General features: G+C 42.1%; 1 protein-coding gene across 1 annotated transcript in view; it reads left to right on the forward strand.

Annotated features, from left to right (window-relative positions):
* The window catches only part of LOC122800226 (dynein axonemal heavy chain 17-like), a 17,083,451-nt gene that overhangs the window by 9,440,882 nt on the left and 7,620,946 nt on the right, over window positions 1–21,623 (forward strand). The window contains exon 40 of the mRNA XM_044069720.1: window positions 12,705–12,843. Coding sequence (XP_043925655.1) covers window positions 12,705–12,843 — 139 coding nt within the window. The remainder of the gene's footprint in view (window positions 1–12,704; window positions 12,844–21,623) is intronic.

The raw sequence follows: 21,623 nt of genomic DNA on the forward strand, positions 1-21,623 counted from the left end.
CCTGTTTTTTCGCACCCTTTGCTCAGGCAGTTCCTCAGAGGAATCAAGAATGTAAAACCTCCAAGGAAACCACCTTTGCCAGCTTGGGACTTAAACTTTGTGCTAGAAAAGTTGACACTATCACCCTTTGAACCAGCAGCAACAGCAGACCTACAACACCTGTCATGGAAAACTGCTTTCCTACTGGCAATTACTTCAGCAAGGAGGGTTTCAGAGCTACAGGCCTTAATGGCAGTGCAACCCTTCCTAATCTTCCACCAAGATAGAGTGTCCATGAGGACTAATCCTACATTTATGCCTAAGGTGGTATCCAGAGTGTCTTTAAACCAGGCAATCCACCTACCTACCTTCTTTCCCAACCCACAAAACAGAGGGGAAAGAATACTGCATACCTTGGATGTACATAGACAGCTACGCTACTACTTGGACAGAACAAAAATAGCAGAAAGACTGACCAACTTTTTGTAGCCTATGCAACAGGAAGGGAAGGAAAAGCTATTTCCAAACAGACAATCTCCAAATGGATAGGAAATTGCATACGATTCTGTTACTCCTTCCATGGAAAACCAATTCCACAGAACATAAGACCTCATTCTACAAGGGCAACAGCCACTACCACAGCCTTCTTACGAGGAGTGGCAACCAAAGACATTATTGAGGCGGCTACTTGGACCTCCGTGCATACATTTGCCAAGCATTATAACTTACCTCTATATTCCAGATCCCGAGCAGGGTTTGCCACTGCTGTACTGCAAGGGATCCTAAACACACCATAATCTAGTTTTATCCTCCTCCCCTAGTTGGCTATGGTATTCTACCCAGTTGTTATGACTGCAGATGCATCCATGAAGGACATAGTACAGTTTTGTACCTACCATAAATGTAGATGTCCGAACTGGATAGCATCTGCAGTCAGGATTACCCTCCCTCCTTCCCCTCTGTGGTACTCCTAGGGTATTTTACCCTCCTAATAGCTAGCTGATGGGGGGGAGTCTTTTATGGTGTATTTGTTTGTATATATGTACATACATGCTTATTTTTGTGTTTACCTCTATCTTTTTGGAAACATTGGCATCTATCCAAATTTTAACCTCCAGGAGGGCTACTGGCATCTGGGGCAAGAAACACTGAGGAAAATGGCATCGGCTGATGCCTTTATACCCGAGGACCAACAGAGATGACGTCGGGTGAAGTGCGACATCAGCCGAAGCCGGACCCGGACTTTGGAATCCGGCTGACTGAAGGGCTGCCTGACGACAGGACAACCCAGTTGTTATGACTGCAGATGCTATCCAGTTCGGACATCTACATTTATGGTAGGTACAAAACTGTACTTTCGCAAGTGCCGGTCGGTCAGATCCAGAGATTTCAGCTACCGAAGACTTCTAAAAAAGCTAAGTACCCCGTTGGGGACTCTTTCTTGCCTCAGCCGATGTCAGACAAAGTAAATAATTGTTTAACTTGTGGGAAACAAATACCTCATAAGGATTTCCACTCTTACTGCCTTCCTTGCTTAGGCCCAGACCATGACGTATCAGCTTGTTTAGCCTGTGCTTCCTTCAACCGACGGACACTTAGACGTCGGTCGGAGTTTGCAGAAGAGTTTTTTGGTTCCGCTTTTGCATATAAAATGCCATCGGAGACTCCGACTACACATTTAGCCAAAAAACGCAAGGAAAAGGACCGACACTCGCGGCCCGCAGTTTCGGCTGAAACCACAGTTAGGCCTACCGCGAGTGTCTCGGTTTCGGCTGAAACCGAGTCCTCGGTTCTTTCTTCTGCCGAAAACATGCCTCCGACAACCGAGGCCAGAGAGGCCCCGGCTGAGTCGGCTACAGAAATTCCTACCGAAGAAGCTGGCGCACAAGAATTGTCCGACACCATTCCATTGGACATCTCTACTCCTGCACGTGGGGCAGCTAGACCCCCTGCTTCCATGTCTATTAAGGCCTTCTCCAGGGCTAAAGCAGCTAAAATTTCCAAGGCCTTATCAACAAAAGCTTCCTCTCAGAGACCTTCCTCAAGTTCTCAGATTCTCAGCCTTGCTGAGGACCTTATTTCTCTGATTAGGGGATCCCAACCTCACCCAGACAGGGCCTCACAACCTCCTCCTGACAAAAGGCCTAGGACTGAACCCCCTGAACCTCTCTCCTCTGATTATTCCTCGGATGGATCAGATTTATCAGACCATCAGGAAGGACCATACTCACCTTATGAGGATTTGGATGCAGAAGACTCAATTCCTTCTGCCTCCCCCCCAGAAGAATTTTCCTTTGGGGAAACTTTACACTCAATGAGGGAACACTTTCAATGGCAGGGTCAGGATTTTTCTGATTCTAGGAAAAGGCTAAGGACTTTTTTACACTTGCCACAGCATAGGCCTTTAGCCATACCACCTGTACTATCAGTTGTTGATGATGCATACAATGATGCCAGTACTGCCCCTGATTCTCTTCCCCCGGCCCCTGCCAAACCTGACAGATATTACAGGGTTCCGGATTCTCACTTCCACTTCTGTAAGGCCCATGCTGCAGACCCAGAAACTATTTCTCAGGGCCCAAAGGGTGTTGCAGCTACCACTGCCAAAACCCCCCTACCCTCTGAAAGAGAGTCAAGAGCATTAGAGAGATGGGGTAAAAAGATTTATACATCTGCTACTCTTTCTGCCAGGGCTTTAAACTGTCAATTCCATATGATACAGTACCAGGAATTTTTGTTAGATCAGCTGCATAAAAAGCTTTCCGCTCCTGAACCTTTAGACCGTAAGTCCCTTCAGGATTTGGTACACAACTCTCAGCAGGTCAGTAATCATTTCTTAAAATGTGGTTATGATGCACTGGAGGCTTCATTTAGATCAGCTATGACTGGAGCAGTGATTCGAAGGCATGCCTGGCTAAAAGAGCAATCCTTGCCAGACCATGTCAAGTCTAAACTCCTAGATGCCCCTATGGAGAAACAAAGTTTATTTGGCTCCCCTGCACAGGAGATTCTAAAGAAAGTGGAAGAAAAAGCTAAATCTGTGCAAACAGTCAAGGATTTTCTGCAGGTCCAACCTCCGAGGTTCAGCAGAAACTGGCCTTCAAAAAATTGGTCCTTTCCAGACACCTCCAGAGCACAGAGAGGCAGAAATAGACGCCCAAGAGGCAGTGGTCAATCTAGGGGTGCCTACAGGGGTCGTCAGTGGCAACCTGCCAACCAGAGGAGTACCGCCACAGCTGCGACTACAACCACTTCCACAGGACAGACACAATGACTTGGCTCTGATTCCGCCTACAAGGGAGCAACTGGAAGCACCCTTGGGCGGAAAGTTAGCTTTATTTTTGAAAAACTGGCATTGCATTACAGGAGACAAATGGACATTGCAAACAATAGACAAAGGCTACAGGTTTCACTTCCACACTTTACCAAAAAAGAGAGGAATGCCAAACCTTCCACCAAGCCAGAAGCCAGAGGCTCTAAAACAAATCATCAACTTACTAAGGATGAGAGCAATAGAAAGGGTACCATCTATGGAACAAGGCCAAGGATTTTACTCCAGACTATTCCTTGTACCAAGAAAAGAAACTCAATGGAGGCCTATTCTCGACTTGTCCGCACTAAACACGTATCTCATTGTACCAAAATTCAAGATGCTGACCCTACAGCAACTTCTTCCCATGTTGGGCAAGGAGTCTTGGCTGGTGACTCTAGATCTCAAGGAGGCATACCTGCACGTCCCTATACGACCAGATTGTAGAAGACACCTCAGATTTCTTGCAGGATCAGAGCATTATCAATTCTCAGCATTGCCCTTTGGCTTATCTACTGCGCCCAGAGTATTCACGAAATGCCTGGCATCAGTAATTGCACATTGTAGGCTTCAGGGAATTCAGATCTACCCATACCTGGATGACAAGCGGACAACAAGACAAAAATAATAAAGGATTTGGCCTATGTCATACAACTGTTACAAGCCTTGGGATACACAGTCAACATCCAGAAGTCAAGACTAGTGCCATCCCAAAGGATAACATTTTTGGGTGCAGAACTGGACACAATAACTCAGATGGCTTTTCTCACAGAAGAAAAACAAAAGCAACTCCCAGTCTACTTCATGGCTTTGACAAGACTAACTCAGCTTACTGCAAGGAAATTCCTGCAGGCCCTGGGTTACATGGCATCTTGCAAAATCTTGATCCCGCATGCCAGGCTGCATATGAGAAAATTACAATGGTACCTAAGGAATGTATGGTCTCAACACAGACACAGTCTAGAAACCATGATACCAATCATTCCATGCCTGAAAAAAGAATTCCTGTGGTGGGCTCAGGCCTGCCAGACCAACAGAGGGTTGCCTTTCCACAAACCACAACCAAGGCAGACCATCACCACAGATGCCTCAGACCTAGGCTGGGGGGCACACATGGAAGACAAGTGTATCCAAGGCCTGTGGTCTCAAGACCAGCTGAATCTACACATAAATCTAAAGGAGATGCTGGCAGTGAAGCATGCAATCGAGGCATTCAAATCATTCCTCCAGCAAGGACATCTGCTGATAAGGACAGACAATACCACAGTCATGTGGTACATCAACAAACAGGGAGGCACGCATTCCTACCCTCTATGCCGGATGGCAGTGGACCTGTGGAACCTAGGCCTGAATCTCAACATTCAACTGCAGGCCAAATTCGTACCAGGAAAAGAGAATTCACTAGCAGACAGCTTAAGCAGAACTACCACGGATGTTCACGAATGGATGCTGCATCCAGACATCTTCAAAAACATAACAAAGAAATGGGGAATGCCAGAGATAGACCTGTTTGCCTCCCCACTCAACCACCAACTGAAGAAATTCTGCTCACGAGAATACCACCCACAAGCCTGGAGGGTGGACTCCCTTTCTTTCAGCTGGAAGGCCCTGACAGTTTATGCCTTTCCACCTCTCCCATTGATGTACAAAGTTCTACTGAAGATCAGGGAGGAACAGCCAAAGGTGATTCTGATAGCTCCAGACTGGCCAAGGCAGCATTGGTATCCGCTACTGAGAAGCATGTCTCAGACGAACTCATGGCCTCTACCTCTATGGCCTTTACTTCTAACGCAGAACAACTACAAGACCCTGCATCCGAACTTGAAAACGTTGCAGCTAACTGCCTGGAAAATTGCATAAAACAAAACCAAAATGTTTTATCTCAGAGGGTCAAGGACATTATCCTGGAGGCTCGCAGACCCTCCACAAGAAAAACATACTCAGCTAAATGGAAGAGATTCCTCATTTGGAGTGCATCAAAGGGTACAAATGTCACACTGGCAAACCTAGCACACATCCTAGAATACTTAGCAGAACTGTTCCACAATGGCCTGTCCTATTCTTCCATTAAGATTCATGCTTCAGCAATTTCAGCAGAGTACAACATGGATCCTCCTATCTTCTCTCACCCTCTCCTCAGACAATTCTTAAGAGGGATCAAAAATGTAAAACCTCCAAGGAAACCACCTCTGCCTGCATGGGATCTCAATTTTGTGCTGGAAAAATTAACACTTCCCCCTTTTGAACCAGCAGCATCAGCAGACTTACAGTTCTTATCTTGGAAAACTGCTTTCCTTCTAGCAATCACTTCAGCAAGAAGGGTATCCGAGTTACAGGCATTAATGGCAGTGCAGCCTTTTCTTATCTTTCGCCAGGATAGAGTGTCTCTGAGAACCAATCCTACTTTCATGCCAAAGGTGGTATCCAGGGTATCCTTGAACCAAGCTATTCATTTGCCTACGTTCTTCCCTAACCCACAGAACAGGGGGGAAAAACTATTGCACACCTTGGATGTACACAGACAACTACGCTACTATCTGGACAGAACTAAAACCAGCAGAAAAACTGACCAGCTTCTGGTAGCATATGCAACAGGAGTGCAAGGAAAAGCAATTTCCAAACAGACAATTTCAAAATGGATAGGAAATTGCATTCGATTGTGCTACTCTTTTCATGGAAAGACAACTCCTGAAAATATCAGGCCTCACTCCACAAGAGCCACAGCCACCACTACAGCTTTCCTACGAGGAGTGGCTACCAAAGACGTTTTAGAAGCTGCTACTTGGAGCTCCGTGCATACATTTGCCAAGCATTACAGTCTTCCCTTATACTCCAGATCCCGAGCAGGTTTTGCAACTGCAGTTTTACAGGAGATATTAACTACACCATCATTATCTTAGTGCCTCCTCCCCCAGTTTGGCTATGGTATTCTACCCATATGTTATGACTGCAGATGCATCCTTGAAGGACATAGTACAGTTTTGTACCTACCATAAATGTAGATGTCCGATAGGTATGCATCTGCAGTCAGGATTACCCACCCTCCTTCCCCTCTGTGGTATTCCTAGGGTGCTTACCCCTCTTTTAGCTAGCTGGGGGAATCTGTTATGGTGTATTTGTTTATATGTATATATGTATATATATATATATATTTTGCTTACTACTGTTTGGAATTTTCTACATTTATCCAAATTTAGCCTTCCTAGAGGGCACCTGGCATCTGGGGCAAGAAACACTGAGGAAAATGGCGTCGGCTGATGCCTTTATACCCCAGAAGCTATGACGTCGGGTAAAGTGCGACATCAGCCGAGGCCAGACCCAGACTTTGGAATCCGGCCGACCGAAGGGCTGCCTGAGGCAGGACAACCCATATGTTATGACTGCAGATGCATACCTATCGGACATCTACATTTATGGTAGGTACAAAACTGTACTTTCCTTAAAATTTCTTTCTTGGAAGACACTTTTTCTGGTTGCTATCACTTCAGCTAGACGTGTCTCAGAACTTCAAGCACTATGTGTTCATCCTTCTTACCTGGTGATTCACAAGGACAGAGTTTCTCTGAGGACCAATCCATCCTTTATTCCTAAAGTCTGCCCAGAGAACAATTTAAATCAATCCATAGATCTCCCAGTTTTCTTTCCCAGTCACAGCAACAAGGCAGAATACAAGTGCCACCAAATGGATGTGCACAGACAATTGCGTTTTTTACCTCCATAGACCTAAGGAACTAAGAAAGTCAGACCAGTTATTTCTTTCTTATGCTTTCAACAAACAAGGCCTTCCAGTTTCTAAGGTGACCTTATCCAGATGGTTATCTGATACTACTGCCTTTATTTATCAGTTACGAAATAAAGAGCTACCAGCGAAACCAAAAGGTCATTCTACTAGAGCATTAGCCACCTCTGTAGCCTTTCAGCCTAGGTTGCCCATAGACTCAATCTGTGCAGCTGCCACTTGGGCAAACCCTCATACTTTTCTCTCTCATTACAAGGTGGATATGGTCTCCCGGAGCAGAGCTTCCTTTGGTTCTACTGTTCTGAAGAGTCTGTTCCAATAAGCCACCCGGGATTTTAGGTGCTAGGGACGCTGTCCCAAACAGCAAGCATGAAGGCAAGATGGACAACTTAACATAAAGAAGTTAAATACCTACCATAACGTTCCATGTTATTTGTCTTCATCTCGCCTTCCTTCTTGTGTCCTTCCCTCCTTCCCCCTTCCTAGAGGATTGAGAGGAGTTCTTTTTGTTTTCACTGGCTGAGTATCTTTTATTACCTCACATGCCAGGTAATTTATGACTCTTTCCTTGTTTAGGTGTATTGGACAACCTGTTTTTAGATAACTGGTTACTCTACTTATGTGTAGTGTGCACTATCACAAATGAGATCTGGGTAGCTGACACTGGGCATTCTGGGATAAGGGGTAGCCTCGAGCCAGTAAACAGCTCTCAAGCCATAGAAGATGGCCGAGTTAGCTCCAAACCCTAAACAGCAAGAAGGAAGGCGAGATGAAGACGACTAACATGGAACGTTATGGTAGGTACATAACTTCTTTTTTTATTGCATTTGCAGGCCTTAGGAAAGGCCTACCAGTTTTCAAAGTCACCGTATCAAAATGGCTTTCTAGTTGTATTTCATTTATTTACACTTCAAAGGGCATGAAGCCTGACAAATCCATTCAAGCTCATTCTACCAGCGCTATGGCCACATCTGCAGTTTTTCAGAAGAATGTTTCTTTGGATGACATTTGCACAGGAGCCACTTGGGCAAATGATCATACTTTTATCACTCATTACAAATTAGATTTGATCTCCAGGGGAAGGGCCTCCTTTGGTGTGTTGATTCTGAGGAATACTGTCCTGTGAGTCCACTCGGGGTAAAGGTAGCTGGGAACTCGGTCCCATATGTGAGGATGAGATGAAAAATTGACAATATCAGATAAAGATGTTATGTACTCACCATAATGTTCCATCTGTATTGTCGATTTTTTCATCTCTCCTCACATCCCCCCCCTCCATCCCCCTTCCACTGGTTTCTTGGTTGAACAGGAGAGATTATAAAGGATTATATTTATCTTCTTTATACTCCAGAAATCGTCTTCTTAAATTTCTCCTTTATATGTGTAATTATAGCAAACAAGATCTGAAGTAATTGGGAGAGATACATTGTGGGTAAGGTTAGGTATCCAAGAGATCAAGAGCTTTTTGGTTGCCACAAGCTTGCTAACGGCCAAGTCAGATCGATGGATCTGATCCAGATCCCATATGTGAGCAGAGATGAAAAAATCAACAATACATATGGAACGTTATGGTGAGTACATAATGTGGAAGAGTTTTTCTAGGTGGTGCCTAGCGAGTAAAAGAGGTCCTGAAAAAGTTTCTACCCATCTGGTTTTGAAATATTTGTGTGAGACGCTTAGAAATGGTTTGTCATATACTTCTATCAAAGTTATACTTACAGCCATCTTATTCTGTCTGCCTATGGATTCCCCCCCACCCTTTTGTCTCTTTTTGTAGAAAGACAGTTTATGAATGGAACGTTGTACGTGAAACCACCTCTTAAGCAAATTCCTCTTCCCTGGGGTCTTAACTTTGTTTTTGAAGAGTATACATTACCTCCTTTTGAACCTGCCTTATTAGGCTGATCTGAAGTTCATTTCTTGGAAGACTGTTTTACTCATTGCTCTGGCATTTGCAAGGTGAGTTTCTGAGCCACAAGGTCTCTTGGTGAGCCAACGCTATATGATTTTTCGCAAGAACAGGGATTTGTTATGCACTCATTCATCATTCATGCCTAAAGTTGTTTCTGAATTTACCTTGAATCAAGCCATCAATCTCCCAGTGTTCTATCCTGATCCAGAAAAACAAGGGAGAAAAGGTTCTACATACCTATGATGTGCAAAGGCAGCTCAGGTACTATCTTGGCAGACAAAGCCCCTTGGGAATGCTGAACAGCTGTCTGCCTTCTGTATGAGGGCTAAAAAAGGTTAACCTGTGTATAAGCAAACTATTGCACAATAGGTGTCCTCTGCTATTGTTTTCTATTAATTGTACCATGGTAAATCTCTTCTAAGCAAGGTTAAGGCTCACTTGACTAGGTTCTTACCCTCTCAGTGGCATATTGGAAAGGGGTGGACTCTAGAAGCATTCTAATGGCAGCATCCTGGTCCTCTGTTCTTACCTTCACAAAGTACTACAAACTAGATTCCTTTAAAATGTCCCGAACAGGCTTTCTAGGATCATTTTCCAAGGGCTCCTGGATATTTATCTTTTCACCTACCAGGTAGAGTAAGCTTTGGGAATCTTCCCAAAATGTCACTGAGGTAGAGAAAATGATGAACATAGTACAGTTGCATAAGTCCTATTTATCTGTAGCTGTAGATGTTCAAATTCTTCACTGCCTCAGTGGCAGCACCCACCGCACCATTCCCTCAGATAGTTGAAGTGAGTTTCAACCTCTTTGATTTGGTTGTTGTTAGATATGTTTTTGGTATTGTGATTGGCTGCAAATTTACACTTGCTAGATTATTCTGGCATCAGTACTTCCCTCTCCTAGCTTGTGGAAGCAAAAAAAGCCTGAACAGTCACTCCCTGTGATAGTAAATTTCGGCTGCACCCATTAGGGGTCCCTACAGTGGATCATCTGTTTCCATTTCTTCCTGTCGTCTGCATCTTGCTCTGTCACACCAACCACCTGCATGTCCTCTCTCAGCACATCCATAAACCTTATCTTAGGCCTTCCTCTTTTCCTTTTACCTGACAGCTCCATCCTTAGCATCTTTTTCCCAATATACCCAGCATCCCTCCTCATCACATTTCCAAACCAATGCAATCTCGACTCTGGCTTTGTCTCCAAACCATCCAACCTGAGCTGACCCTCTAATATGCTCATTTCTAATCATGTCCATCCTTACCACCCCAGTGCAAATCTTAACATCTTTAACTCTGCCACCTCAAGCTCTAACTCCTGTCTTTTCATCAGTACCACAGTCTCCAACCCATATAACATAGCTGGTCTAACTACCATCTTGTAGGCTTTCCCTTTCATTCTCACTGGTACCTGTCTGTCACAAATCACTCCTGACACTCTTCTCCACCCACTCCACCCTGCCTGCACTCTCTTCTTCACCTGTCTTCCACACTCACCATTACTCTGAACTGTTGATCCCAAGTATTTAAACTTATCCATCTTCACCAACTCTACTCCCTGCATCCTCACCATTCAGCTGTCCTCCCTCTCATTCACACACATATATTCTGTCTTAGTCCTATTGACCTTAATTTCTCTCCTCTCTAGAACATATCTCTACCCCTCCAGGGTCTTCTCAACCTGTTCCCAACTCTCACTACAGAACACAATGTCATCTGCAAACATCACAGTCCACAGGTGCTCCTGTCTGATCTCATCTATCAACCTATCCATCACCATTGCAAATAAAAAAGGGCTTTGATTTGATTCTTGATGTAATCCCACATACATCTTGAATGCATTCATCACTCCTACTGCAGACCTCAACACTGTCACTCTGCCCTCATACATATCCTGTACCACACTTACATACTTCTCTGCCACTCCCGACTTCCTCATACAGTACCACGACTCCTGTCTAGGCACTCTGTCATATGCTTTCTCTAAGTCCACAAAGACACAATGCAACTCCTTCTGACCGTCTCTATACTTCTGTATCAACACCCTCAGAGCAAACATCGCATCTGCAGTGCATTTTCCCAACAATAAACTGTACTGTTGCTCACTAATCATCACCTCCCTTCTTAACCTAGCTTCCACTACTCTTTCCTTCTCAGGACATACTCAGCAAATCATCTGTCACATGAAGAGAGAGAGGGGGGAGTCTAAGCTTTTGAAAATTGGTCAGTGCTGGGTTATCTTGGCAGATAACGCATAATGCCACTGAGTTAGTGAGGAATTTGAACACTTACTGTTACACGTAAGTAGGACTTATGCAACTGTACTTTTATTTTCTTGAAGAACCATATTCTTGGTGGCAGTGACCTTTTGCTGGATAATTTTGCTGTAAGTATTGATAGGTAATTATCCTTATACAGTGCGCCATAATAATAGTGTCAAGATGGAGAACCTGATTCTTTGTGGAAATGAGCTCTGGATGGAGCATTTCTTTTGTGTTCCAGATGCACTAGATTCTTGTTGTCTTCTTCCTTCCATCTCAACATTCTAACCCACTGTCCCTGTACTAGACTGTTATCTCTCTATGGCTTCCATTAGATTCTACTGATGTTACCTGGAGCCTTGGTGGTTATCTGTCCTTTGATTTGCATTGTGCTCTCTTGGCATTATATGATAATTAAGAGAGACTGTCTTTGAAATTGTGGGCTATTGCTGTGTGGGGCAAACTTGATTTGAGGGACTGATGTAGTGGTGGTGGATTATTGGAAGGGGAGGAGCTTGAGCCTTGGAGATGAAAGTCTTGTCTAAAGTACCAAACTCAGATCCATTCTGATTTGATATACCCAGTTGTTGAGATGGACAGAAGACTATAACATAGATTTAGCATTATGGTAAGTATATAACTTTCATTTTACAGCAGTCTTTGGTATGAACCCTGGTAAGAGATCACCTTCATGAGTATATCATGTTACAGTGAGTATCCTTACATACAGTGCTTTTTGTATCCTTGACTACAGGTAGTTGATTAATGATATCTGAGTAAAGAGCTGCCGTACTCCTGTGCAGACTGCCCAGCCATTTCTAGTTTGTAGAATGGTCTGCAGTACATCCTTTCCTCCTTATTTTCCTCTGTGTTTTGTTACATTCGTAGGAAGCTATACTGCCATCTATTTTATCTCTCCTGTCTCTCATATAAACTGGGTATATCAGTTTGTATATATCCCATTTATAGTTCTTGGGTACCATTTCCATGACTGTCCATCTTTATGAGAGTATATGTTCTGAAATCCCAGGCAGACTCCTGAGTTGTGGATATACAGTATAAAAATTTAGACTTATCATATGCTAAGCCATCCATACAGACTTGTTCAGCTGTGCTACAGCTTGTGTATGTTCACTTTCTTCATTGCTATATAACATAACTATAAAATCCTGCTATATTATGACAATTTACTAAATTCACTTTCCAGGAATAAGCAGCAGTCCTCTCTATAGTGTGATGTTTGAATAATAAGTACTTTTTTTTCTTTCTAGTCCTAGATGAAACACAGTTCAGCTACTTCACTTATGTCATGGGGCAAGAGTGTTTCTAAGCAGTTGCCTGCAACAGCTGCAGGGCAGTTCCTCATATCTGTAGTACATGGAATCTACTGTTACTTTCTAAGTGGAGGTCCCAAACCTGTTTCACATGTGTTTCTCCAGGATCATTTTTATAAGGTTTCATGATATAGCTTAGTAAATCTTATTTGGTTTTGTCTTTCTCTTCCAGACCTTGTGCAATGGTTGTGCCAGATTTTGAATTAATATGTGAAATCATGCTTGTTGCAGAGGGCTTCATTGAAGCAAGACTGCTTGCAAGAAAGTTCATCACACTCTATACATTGTGTAAAGAATTACTTTCCAAACAGGTAATTTTTTTGGATATTAGATCAAAATTTTAAACTATTGTATTTGCACTTATTTCTTTCAGAAATACGGTGAGGTTTGGAGACTTTCTTTTTAGTTGTATAATACTTAATGTCTATGACACTGACTACATAGTAGTTGACACTTTTTTAAGCTACATTGTGGATTTCATATTTAAAGTCTGTGCATAATACAGGCTCAGTTTGTTATGAAGGAAGTTATAAAATACGTAATCCTGAAGGCTTTGGTGCAAATTAAACAAAATATTATATAGCAACATGACATCTCTAAAACCCCAAACAAAATGGCTTTAAACAAATTAATAAACTTTATAAAAAATAAGCTTTCACACATCAACCCATCTTCATGTTTGTTTCACTAAAACCAGAAAAAAAAGCAATGCACTTTATATATGCACTCTGATTCAGTTTTAAACCGGGTCACATAGCTTGCATCTCTAATCAAATAATTTGACAGAAATACATAATTTAGGTAAGTGCCTGAAGAAGTATTTAAATTGCTGTTGTAGTTTTTTTTTTAAACTATTGGCTATTTTTTCATTGCTGTTTCAGTTGCCATATTGACTCTAGAATGTAGTTAGGCAGTTACAGTTTTGTGCTATTCATTGCTGCTATAATAGGCTTTGTGCCTTATTTTTCAATTGATGGCTTCAGAGTTCATGGATAAGTCTTCTGATTTTTGTAAGTGTTCAGAATGTGGGTGTAGGATACCTCCTCATGACCCATACTCACATTGAGTTGTATGCTTGGAGGTGAAGCAACTTGATGTGAAATGTGACATTTGTGAAATGTTTGACTTCCATATTCTGAAGGAGCATAGAAATAAATTGATTCTGAAAGGACTGTTGTCCTCTTATTCTTTTGGGTCCAAGCCTAGGAAAGAAATTAAAAAAAGAAGGGATTGTCAGCATTTCAATGAGTTAGGCAGGTCTTCAACTCGGGTCTATATCACATGTCAAAACTTCGACTATGTAAATATTGAACCCAAAAGTTTGAAAACTGAATACTCCAAACACTCAGAACAGCGATATTTTTCCCAGGGAAAAAAATCACTGTTCCGGTACAAAACATGGAAACACACGAACACTACATACTGTTTCTAATGTGGGGGGCTTCACCCCCCACCCCCCTACTTAAATATACCATCTCCGAGATTGCACCACAGTGGAAGAAATAGCAAAGCTGCGGAAACGGCCCACCAAATTCTCTCCCTGGGAAAGAATTTGATGTTCCGCGGCTTCGTTATTTTTAGACTTCGAACTTCCCAGTTCGAAGTTTTGGCGTTTGGACATTTGTGCGTTCAGACTTATGATATACACCCCTTCAACTCCTACAGCTAAGGTTCCCATGTTGGATGTTTCTCCTTCCTAGGATATTTCTCCTCTGACATCTTAGGAACAGGCACGTACCAGCAGAGTTTCACAAATAATGGTGTACTTGATATATGATCCTTTTTTATTGCAAGATGGTCAATATTTTTTTCCTGCAGAGAAAGAACCATCTCAGTGTTTGGAGTCTAGGCTGCCCTCCTCAATGTCAGTGCAGTCCTCTGCATCTGTTCTCAGTTCCTGTCTTATGTCATTTGGCAGAAAATGATTGGGGTACTGGTGAAGACTAATACTGAGTTGGGCATCCTGTCTTCCCCTTTTGTGTTTAGGATAAAAAAGTGAATGTTCCCTCCCTTTTATATCTTCTGTATCTTCCCTAGATCCTTTATTGGAACCTGCTGTTTCAGAGCTAATGGTATCAAGGCAGATTCCTACACTGTAGATGGAATTGACACAATTAGCCTCCTCTGATCCAGTAATCTCTTGGTACCAAAAGTTACTAAGGCCCAGGTTATTGATATTGATGAGTCATTGCTAATCTAGGTCCCAACTCCCTCAGGTCTGCTGTTGGTGTCAACCACAATTGTGTTTGACCCCCTCAGCACTGAGGTTCTATAATCAGTGGTAGTGTCTTCAGTTCTGTGGGCTTGTTTGGCTCTTTCCGGGCCACGTACTTTCATAGTGAAGTGGAGTAGCTTGCCAGTTTCCATGGGAGTGAGTGTTTCAATGACAGTTTATTGAGTTCAGGATCTGATGCAGAAGTGGCCTGGAGGGTTGATGGATATTACCCTAAAATCAACACAGTCTTTAGATCTGCTCCAGAATGTCCCTTATTTTAGAGCTTTGGTCGTCAAATTCCCCCCCTGTATTGTCAGGGAGCAAAGAGCTGCCACACGGACAGAGTTGAGTTTTCTGATATAGATTCTTTTTCTTATCATTCATATCAGTCTCCTTCCAGGTTTCAAAAGTAGAGGAGGTACAAGAGGAGGTACCTAGATTCCTCTATGATCTCTCCTAAGCCAGATATTGACTTTGAAGGGAATGATTTCCTAGAATTACCCTGAAGACCCCAAACATAGATCTCAACCTTCTACCCCCCCAAAAAAATCTAGAGCACTGGGTCTCTTAATGTCGAACAAATGTATAAAATATAGAACACATACTAGCAGCTTACTAACAACTTCATCTAGTAAACTCAGAGGATAGTTAAAATGTATGGATGAATTAATATGATTCAGTATTATTTACCTTGGTTATTACTTAGAAACATCATTAACACTGAATGTGTGACAGACCCTTTCAGTGTAGAACACTGAGGAATATGGACTTTTTAAGACTCAAAATGAGGAACGTTCCTTATAATGGGGTAAACTTGAGTGGTATGATTCCAGAGGTGGAGTGATAATAAAACTAATGAGACAGCAGAGCTCATGGCCAACAGATCCAATCTTCCCATAAGAGGAGATCTTGCAGGAGTTTTTTTTTTTTTTTTTTGCTCTGCCCTGCCAATCTCCAGGGTGGATCTTGTTGGTTTCTTTGGTCATGCAGAGCTCTTGGCAAGAACAAATGTGGTGGAATCTGTTTCTAGGAGACCAGATAATATCCCCTGGTATCCCAGGAATCCTAAATATTGAAGCAAGGGTCCCTTGGCAAATTCAATTGTTATGGCTGCTGTTGCTGCTGAAAAAGCCCTCTAAGGAGAGCTCTGCATTCTACCTCCCAGACAGAGTCCAGATCTTTAGACCAATTTGCATTGTGCATCTATACATCAGGCATCTCTTCCATAAGGGCATTAAATTAGTTGATACATATGAAAAAGATTCACTGTTGTTTAGCTGATAAGACACTACAGATACTAACCAAGTTATCACATGAGAATTTACTGAGGAAACTACTTTCCCAGTTGGCCACCTTAACAAATGTGAATAACCTCTCCATAAAGCTTCTTCATTTAACAATAGATGGAGTGACTAGGACTGCTGGGTCAGGTGTCACAATATGTCATTACACCTAGCTCAGGCTCTGTCATTTTGTGGACAATTTTAAGCCTTCCTTCACCAACACCCCTTATAATAGCTCATCATTGTTTGGACCTCAGGTGAAAATGAAACTTCAAAAGAGTGAGCATGAGGGCAAATGCTCTCTACTGTTAGTCTTGTTTCTTCAAAGGACCTTTGCACATAATCACAAGAGTGTGAGGATCCTATTATTTAAAAATACCTAATAGATGCCCTTAAAGCAGTGCTCTGACAGAAACCAATGTGGTCTGAGGGGAGTTTCCAGAATGGATACTGCTCTAGATGCAGAAATGGGCCAGAAAACCAAGAACTAAGTAGCCCTTCCTAAGGGAAGCAACCTCAGAATCTCTTACAATTTGTCCAATTGTCGGTCTCTGGAGTCAATCTGGGGTTGGATCTCCTTGCAATTTCCAGCTTGACAGTTCATCATGCAAGAAAAGTGAATGAGGGGGATAGGATCCTGAGGATACAAGATTTTCTAAGTGTCCACATCAAGAGCAGCATCCTTTATTTAAGATGTTCCCTCAATGAGTGACCAAATTGAAGGTATCAAATCTTCTTTTAATAAAGAAAACTCCAGGAGGTGCTACCAGATTACACAGACTCCAGAATTTACTCAAAGCTTTTTGTGACATCCAAAAAGACAAATGACCTTGGGCCCATATTAAATCTAAGAAGTCTAAACCTATGTGTAAGAAAAATAAAGTTCTGGATGCTCATTGTGCAGTCCGTTCTTCTGTGTCTACAGAAGAGGAACTGGATTTGCTGTTTAGATTTCCATGATGCCTGTTTGCACCTCAAGGTAGTCAAGGGGCCCAAGAGAATGTTCATCATTCCCACTGCCTCAGTGACATTTTGAGTTATCTGCTGGGGTAACGCAGCACTGGTCAGCTTTCAAAAGTTCAGACTCCTCTCCCTCTCTCTTCCTGTGACAGCTTATTGGCTGAGAATATCCTGAGAGGGAAGCCTTCAGCTGTCACATGAAGTGAGTGTTTAGTCTTTTCTGCCATCCAAAGAAGAAAGTCCTGTGACTCTTCACAGGATCTAGTACTGATTTTTTCATCTTGCTGCTCAGATAAGCTCCATGTGGAACCCCTGTCCTCTCATTTTACTTGCTAGTTTTATGTTTATTTAAAAAAAAAAATATATATATATATATATATATATATATATATATATATATATATATATATAGTTCCACTTTTAACCATCGAAATTTTGATCATCGAGACCAGAACATCGAATTTTGAAACATCGAAGGTTACAAAAAAAAAAAGAAAGAAAAAGAAATGTTAACAATTGCATGCAGAGGGCTTCGACTCCCTGCACCCCCCACACCCCCCTACTTTAATATTCCAACTCTGAGACCACACTACAGTGGAGTAAAGGGAAATCTCCCATTTAGCGCTATATGCAGAAGCGCTAAACGGGAGATTTTCCGTACCCATTCTGTAGTGCCATCACACAGATGGCACATAGACACACAGTATGCAGGGCACCTTGCAAAAACACAAACATTCTCCCACCTACACTTACCATTTTCTTCCCTTTCAAACCTTCAACATTTTCAAACTCGATGTTCTGTTCTCGATGATCTGAACTTCGATGTTTTAAACATTCGATGGTTTGAAGGGGAACCATATATATATATATATATATATATATATATATATATATATATGGTTCCACTTGAAACCGTCAAATTACCACATCATTGAACCTTAAAACATCGAGACCAGAACATCGCAAACTGAGATCATCGAAAACTGACATCATCGAGACGCATAACATCGAATATGTTTTGATACTTGGATTGTTGTATTTTAGGCATGTTTGCACACTTAACATGTAGGGAATGTGTTTTCGATGTTACGCGTCTCTATGATGTCAGTTTTCGATCTCAGTTTGTGACGTTCTGGTCTCGATGTTTTATGGTTCGATGATGTGGTAATTCGACGGTTTCAAGTGGAACCACAGATAAATATATATATATATATATATATATATATATATATATATATATATATATATATATATATATATATTTATATTTATATATATTTTTTCCTGTCAGTATTTACAGTAATTCATGTGGGGATTTCCGCTTATTGCAGCATTTATTTGTCTTCTATCTTTGACAAATGCTTATTTTTCCTGTTTCTTAGGTAACTTTCACTATTTTTGTCAGAAATAAAGTGTGCATGTGGGTTGTTAGATACCAGGAACTATCTCAGGCAATCATAACTGAAAATTAATCACACCTGTCCTTACTGTTTATCTGGTGATGTCAATTTCCATTTGTTCTTAACTGATGGTTTAGGATCCTAATCATTGGATCTGAATTGGTCAATGCAAAAGCTCATGGCAACATAGAACTCTCAAGCTTCTCCCTTACCCAGAATGCACCAACCCCAAATACCCCAGATCTCGTTTGCCTCCTCACAGCGAAAGACGTGGTTGTGGACTCTTGAGCTTAAAGTGTAGATAAATGATTTTTTTCTTGTTAATAATGTCTTACCATGTTGTTTTTGTTTTCTACTTATCTTTCTGTCATCTTATACTAGTATACTCTGTAAATTACTGCTGTTAGTAATTTTTCTTTCTTTACCCTTTTATCTGTCTCCTACGCTTGTCGTAGCTCTTAGCTACCTTTATAGGTAGTTTTTCTTTTCCTCACCCTTTTTACATTAAAAACAAAAAAAAAATCTTTATAGTACTCTTTAGTTTACTGTTAATCAGATTCTTCTGATAGTTACAGTTTTATAGTGTACTTGTTTCTGTTGTTATCATTGTTGGTATTTTGTTCCTAACATCCATTCTTTTCAGGATGTTGGAAAAAGAGTAAAGCCCAGCAGGCTTTAAAAGATGTGGTAAATGTGATCAGAAAATCCCTCTTTCTGAATCGCATCCTCTCTGTGTGTATTGTCTTGGACCTCTTCATCTCCAAGAAAGCTGTTCTGTTTGTCATGCATTCAACCCAAGCACACATCTCTTTGCCTGGAGTCTCAATTACCCTCTCCACAAGGACAGCTGGTACTGAAACTCCAGACTTCTCATCATGGGATCCCCACTTCTTCTGACACCTTCCCAGAATATCCCACTGAGGATGTCCCTAAGAAGAAAACATGTCAGAGGAAACATTTAGATTTCCCAAAATCTGTCACCAAAGATACAGATTTTGATGGGGACGAAGGGTCCCCACGGTCACCTCCTGATGATTTGTCATTTAGAGATATCTTAGAAATCCTAAAACAGAGAGGTGACTGGAAGTCCAGCAACCCTTAGAAAGAGTCTGTATTCCTGAAGATGTTTGGCATCGGCCCCATCTACCTCCTGGGTGACTCTGCCCACCGATGAGCTCATTTACTTGGTCTGATGGCAGGCATGGAAGGCTCCAGACACCATTGAGCCAATTCCCAGGAAGCCTGATAAAATCATGATGGCTCCAGAGGATAAACAGTTTTGGTCCAAGGGTGTGCCTGTTGATGCCCCAGTCATGGCAGTGGCCATTAAGAAGGAACTCAGAAGAAAGTTCATCCCTCCAACAAGGAGTCTTGGTCAATGGACAGATTTGAAAGAGTGTCTATGCTTCAGTGACCTTTGTCTTAAGGTCCCTGAACTATTTGGCACACTTCACAAGGCTATAGTGGGATCTGATTAAGAAGCTATCAGGCACCCTCTTGGGAATCTGTTTCTGAAGAGGTGGAAGCATCTGTCACCTCTCAGTTGGCTACCTTGTAATCGATATCCAACTCCTCCATGAGGCTAATTTCTAATGTAGCAGAAGGAACATCAAGGGCAGCAGGTTCAGATATTGCCATTAGGTGACACACCTGGATGAGCTTTTGTGATTTTGTGGAGCCCTTTAAGTCTTTGTTCATCAGTGCTCCTTTTGACAGTATGTCTCTTTTTGACCCCAAGGTAAAAGAAACATTGTCCAGGTCTGAGAAGTATGGAAAGACCCTTTCTGCCTTGGGCATACGGTTTTCCATCCCGCAAAGATCATTTTCAAGGACTCATCGATGCAGTGGAAAAATGTTGCTCAGAAAATCTTAAGGATCTTTCCAGGGCACACATGGAGGAAGTTCCACCAGGGGCAGAAGGGGGGTACTCAAATAGTAGATGCTTCCATAGTGGCAGATGTGGCCACAGAACCAAGGGTCCATAAACCCTTTCAGCATTCCTGAAAAGAGGCCTGATTGTCCCCCTCTGGAGGCAATTGGGGGTCATTTGTCCTTGCACCAGAGATTGTGGCTAGAACTAGCAACAGATATTTGGGTGCAGAGAATCATTTTCAAAGGCTATATAATACCATTTGTCCTTTATCCTCCCAATTCAAGAAAATTCCCTGATGTTCCACCCAGCCAGAGGGAACAAGCAGCAATTCAAATTTAAACGCTGTTAGAAAAAAAAAAAGAGTCATCCAAGAGGTCCTCCCAGGCCAGATAAGGTTCAGAACTTATTCAAGATTCTTTTTAGTGCCAAAGAAAATAGGGGACTGGAAACCAAATCTGGATCTCAGCATCTTAAACAAATCTGCTTGAAAGACTAATTTCTGGATGGTCACGGAACAGTCCATTCTTCCATTTTATGGAAAAGGACAGTTTGATGTGCTGAATATATCTTCAGGATGCATACTATCATATAAAGATGAACAGCCGATCCAGAAGATTTTTACACTTCCAGCTGGGAGCCAGTCACTATCAGTTCAGGGTTCTGCCCTTTGATCTCACCACAGCCTCCAGGGTGTTTCCCAAATGCACGGCAGTAGTCGCAGCTCACTTGAGACTGCAAGGATTCAGAGTGTTTCCATACTTAGACGACTGACTCATTTCTGCCCTGACCAGGCATCACCTCATCATGGCAAGACAAAAAGTGATCCAGACGTGTGTTCTAGTAGGAATCACCATAAACTATCAAAAGTCTCATCTGGAACTAAGTTAAAGTCTAGAGTTCATAGGAGCACTGCTCAATATAAAATAAACTATAGTTTCACTTCCCCTCTCCAGAGTTCAAACAATAAGATTGCAAGTGAAAAGAGAGTTTACAGTACCAGAATCCCAGCCCACTTGGTCCTTTCACTGGCCACAGCAATAACAGTACTACCGTAGCCAGATATCACATGAGAATTTTTCAATGAATGCTGGCCTCGCAATGGTCAATACTGCATCTTTCTTTATCTGCTCCAATACAAATCACCAATGTATGCAAAAGGGATCTACTGTGGTGGATTCAGTCAGAAGAGGTTCTACAAGAATGTTTATTCATCAGTTCTTAGCCCAAGGCCATTGTGACTATGGTTGCTTCCAAGCTGGGGGTGGGAGGCATTACCTGGGAGAGACAGTTCAAGGCACATGGTCCCCCACAGTGGCCAATTTGCATATCAGTGTCCTAGAGTTTAGAGCAGTGCTTTTAG

The sequence above is a fragment of the Protopterus annectens genome, chromosome 4.part0, assembly GCF_019279795.1.
Source record: "Protopterus annectens isolate FY-2018-M chromosome 4.part0, PAN1.0, whole genome shotgun sequence".
Taxonomy (NCBI): Eukaryota; Metazoa; Chordata; order Ceratodontiformes; family Protopteridae; genus Protopterus; species Protopterus annectens.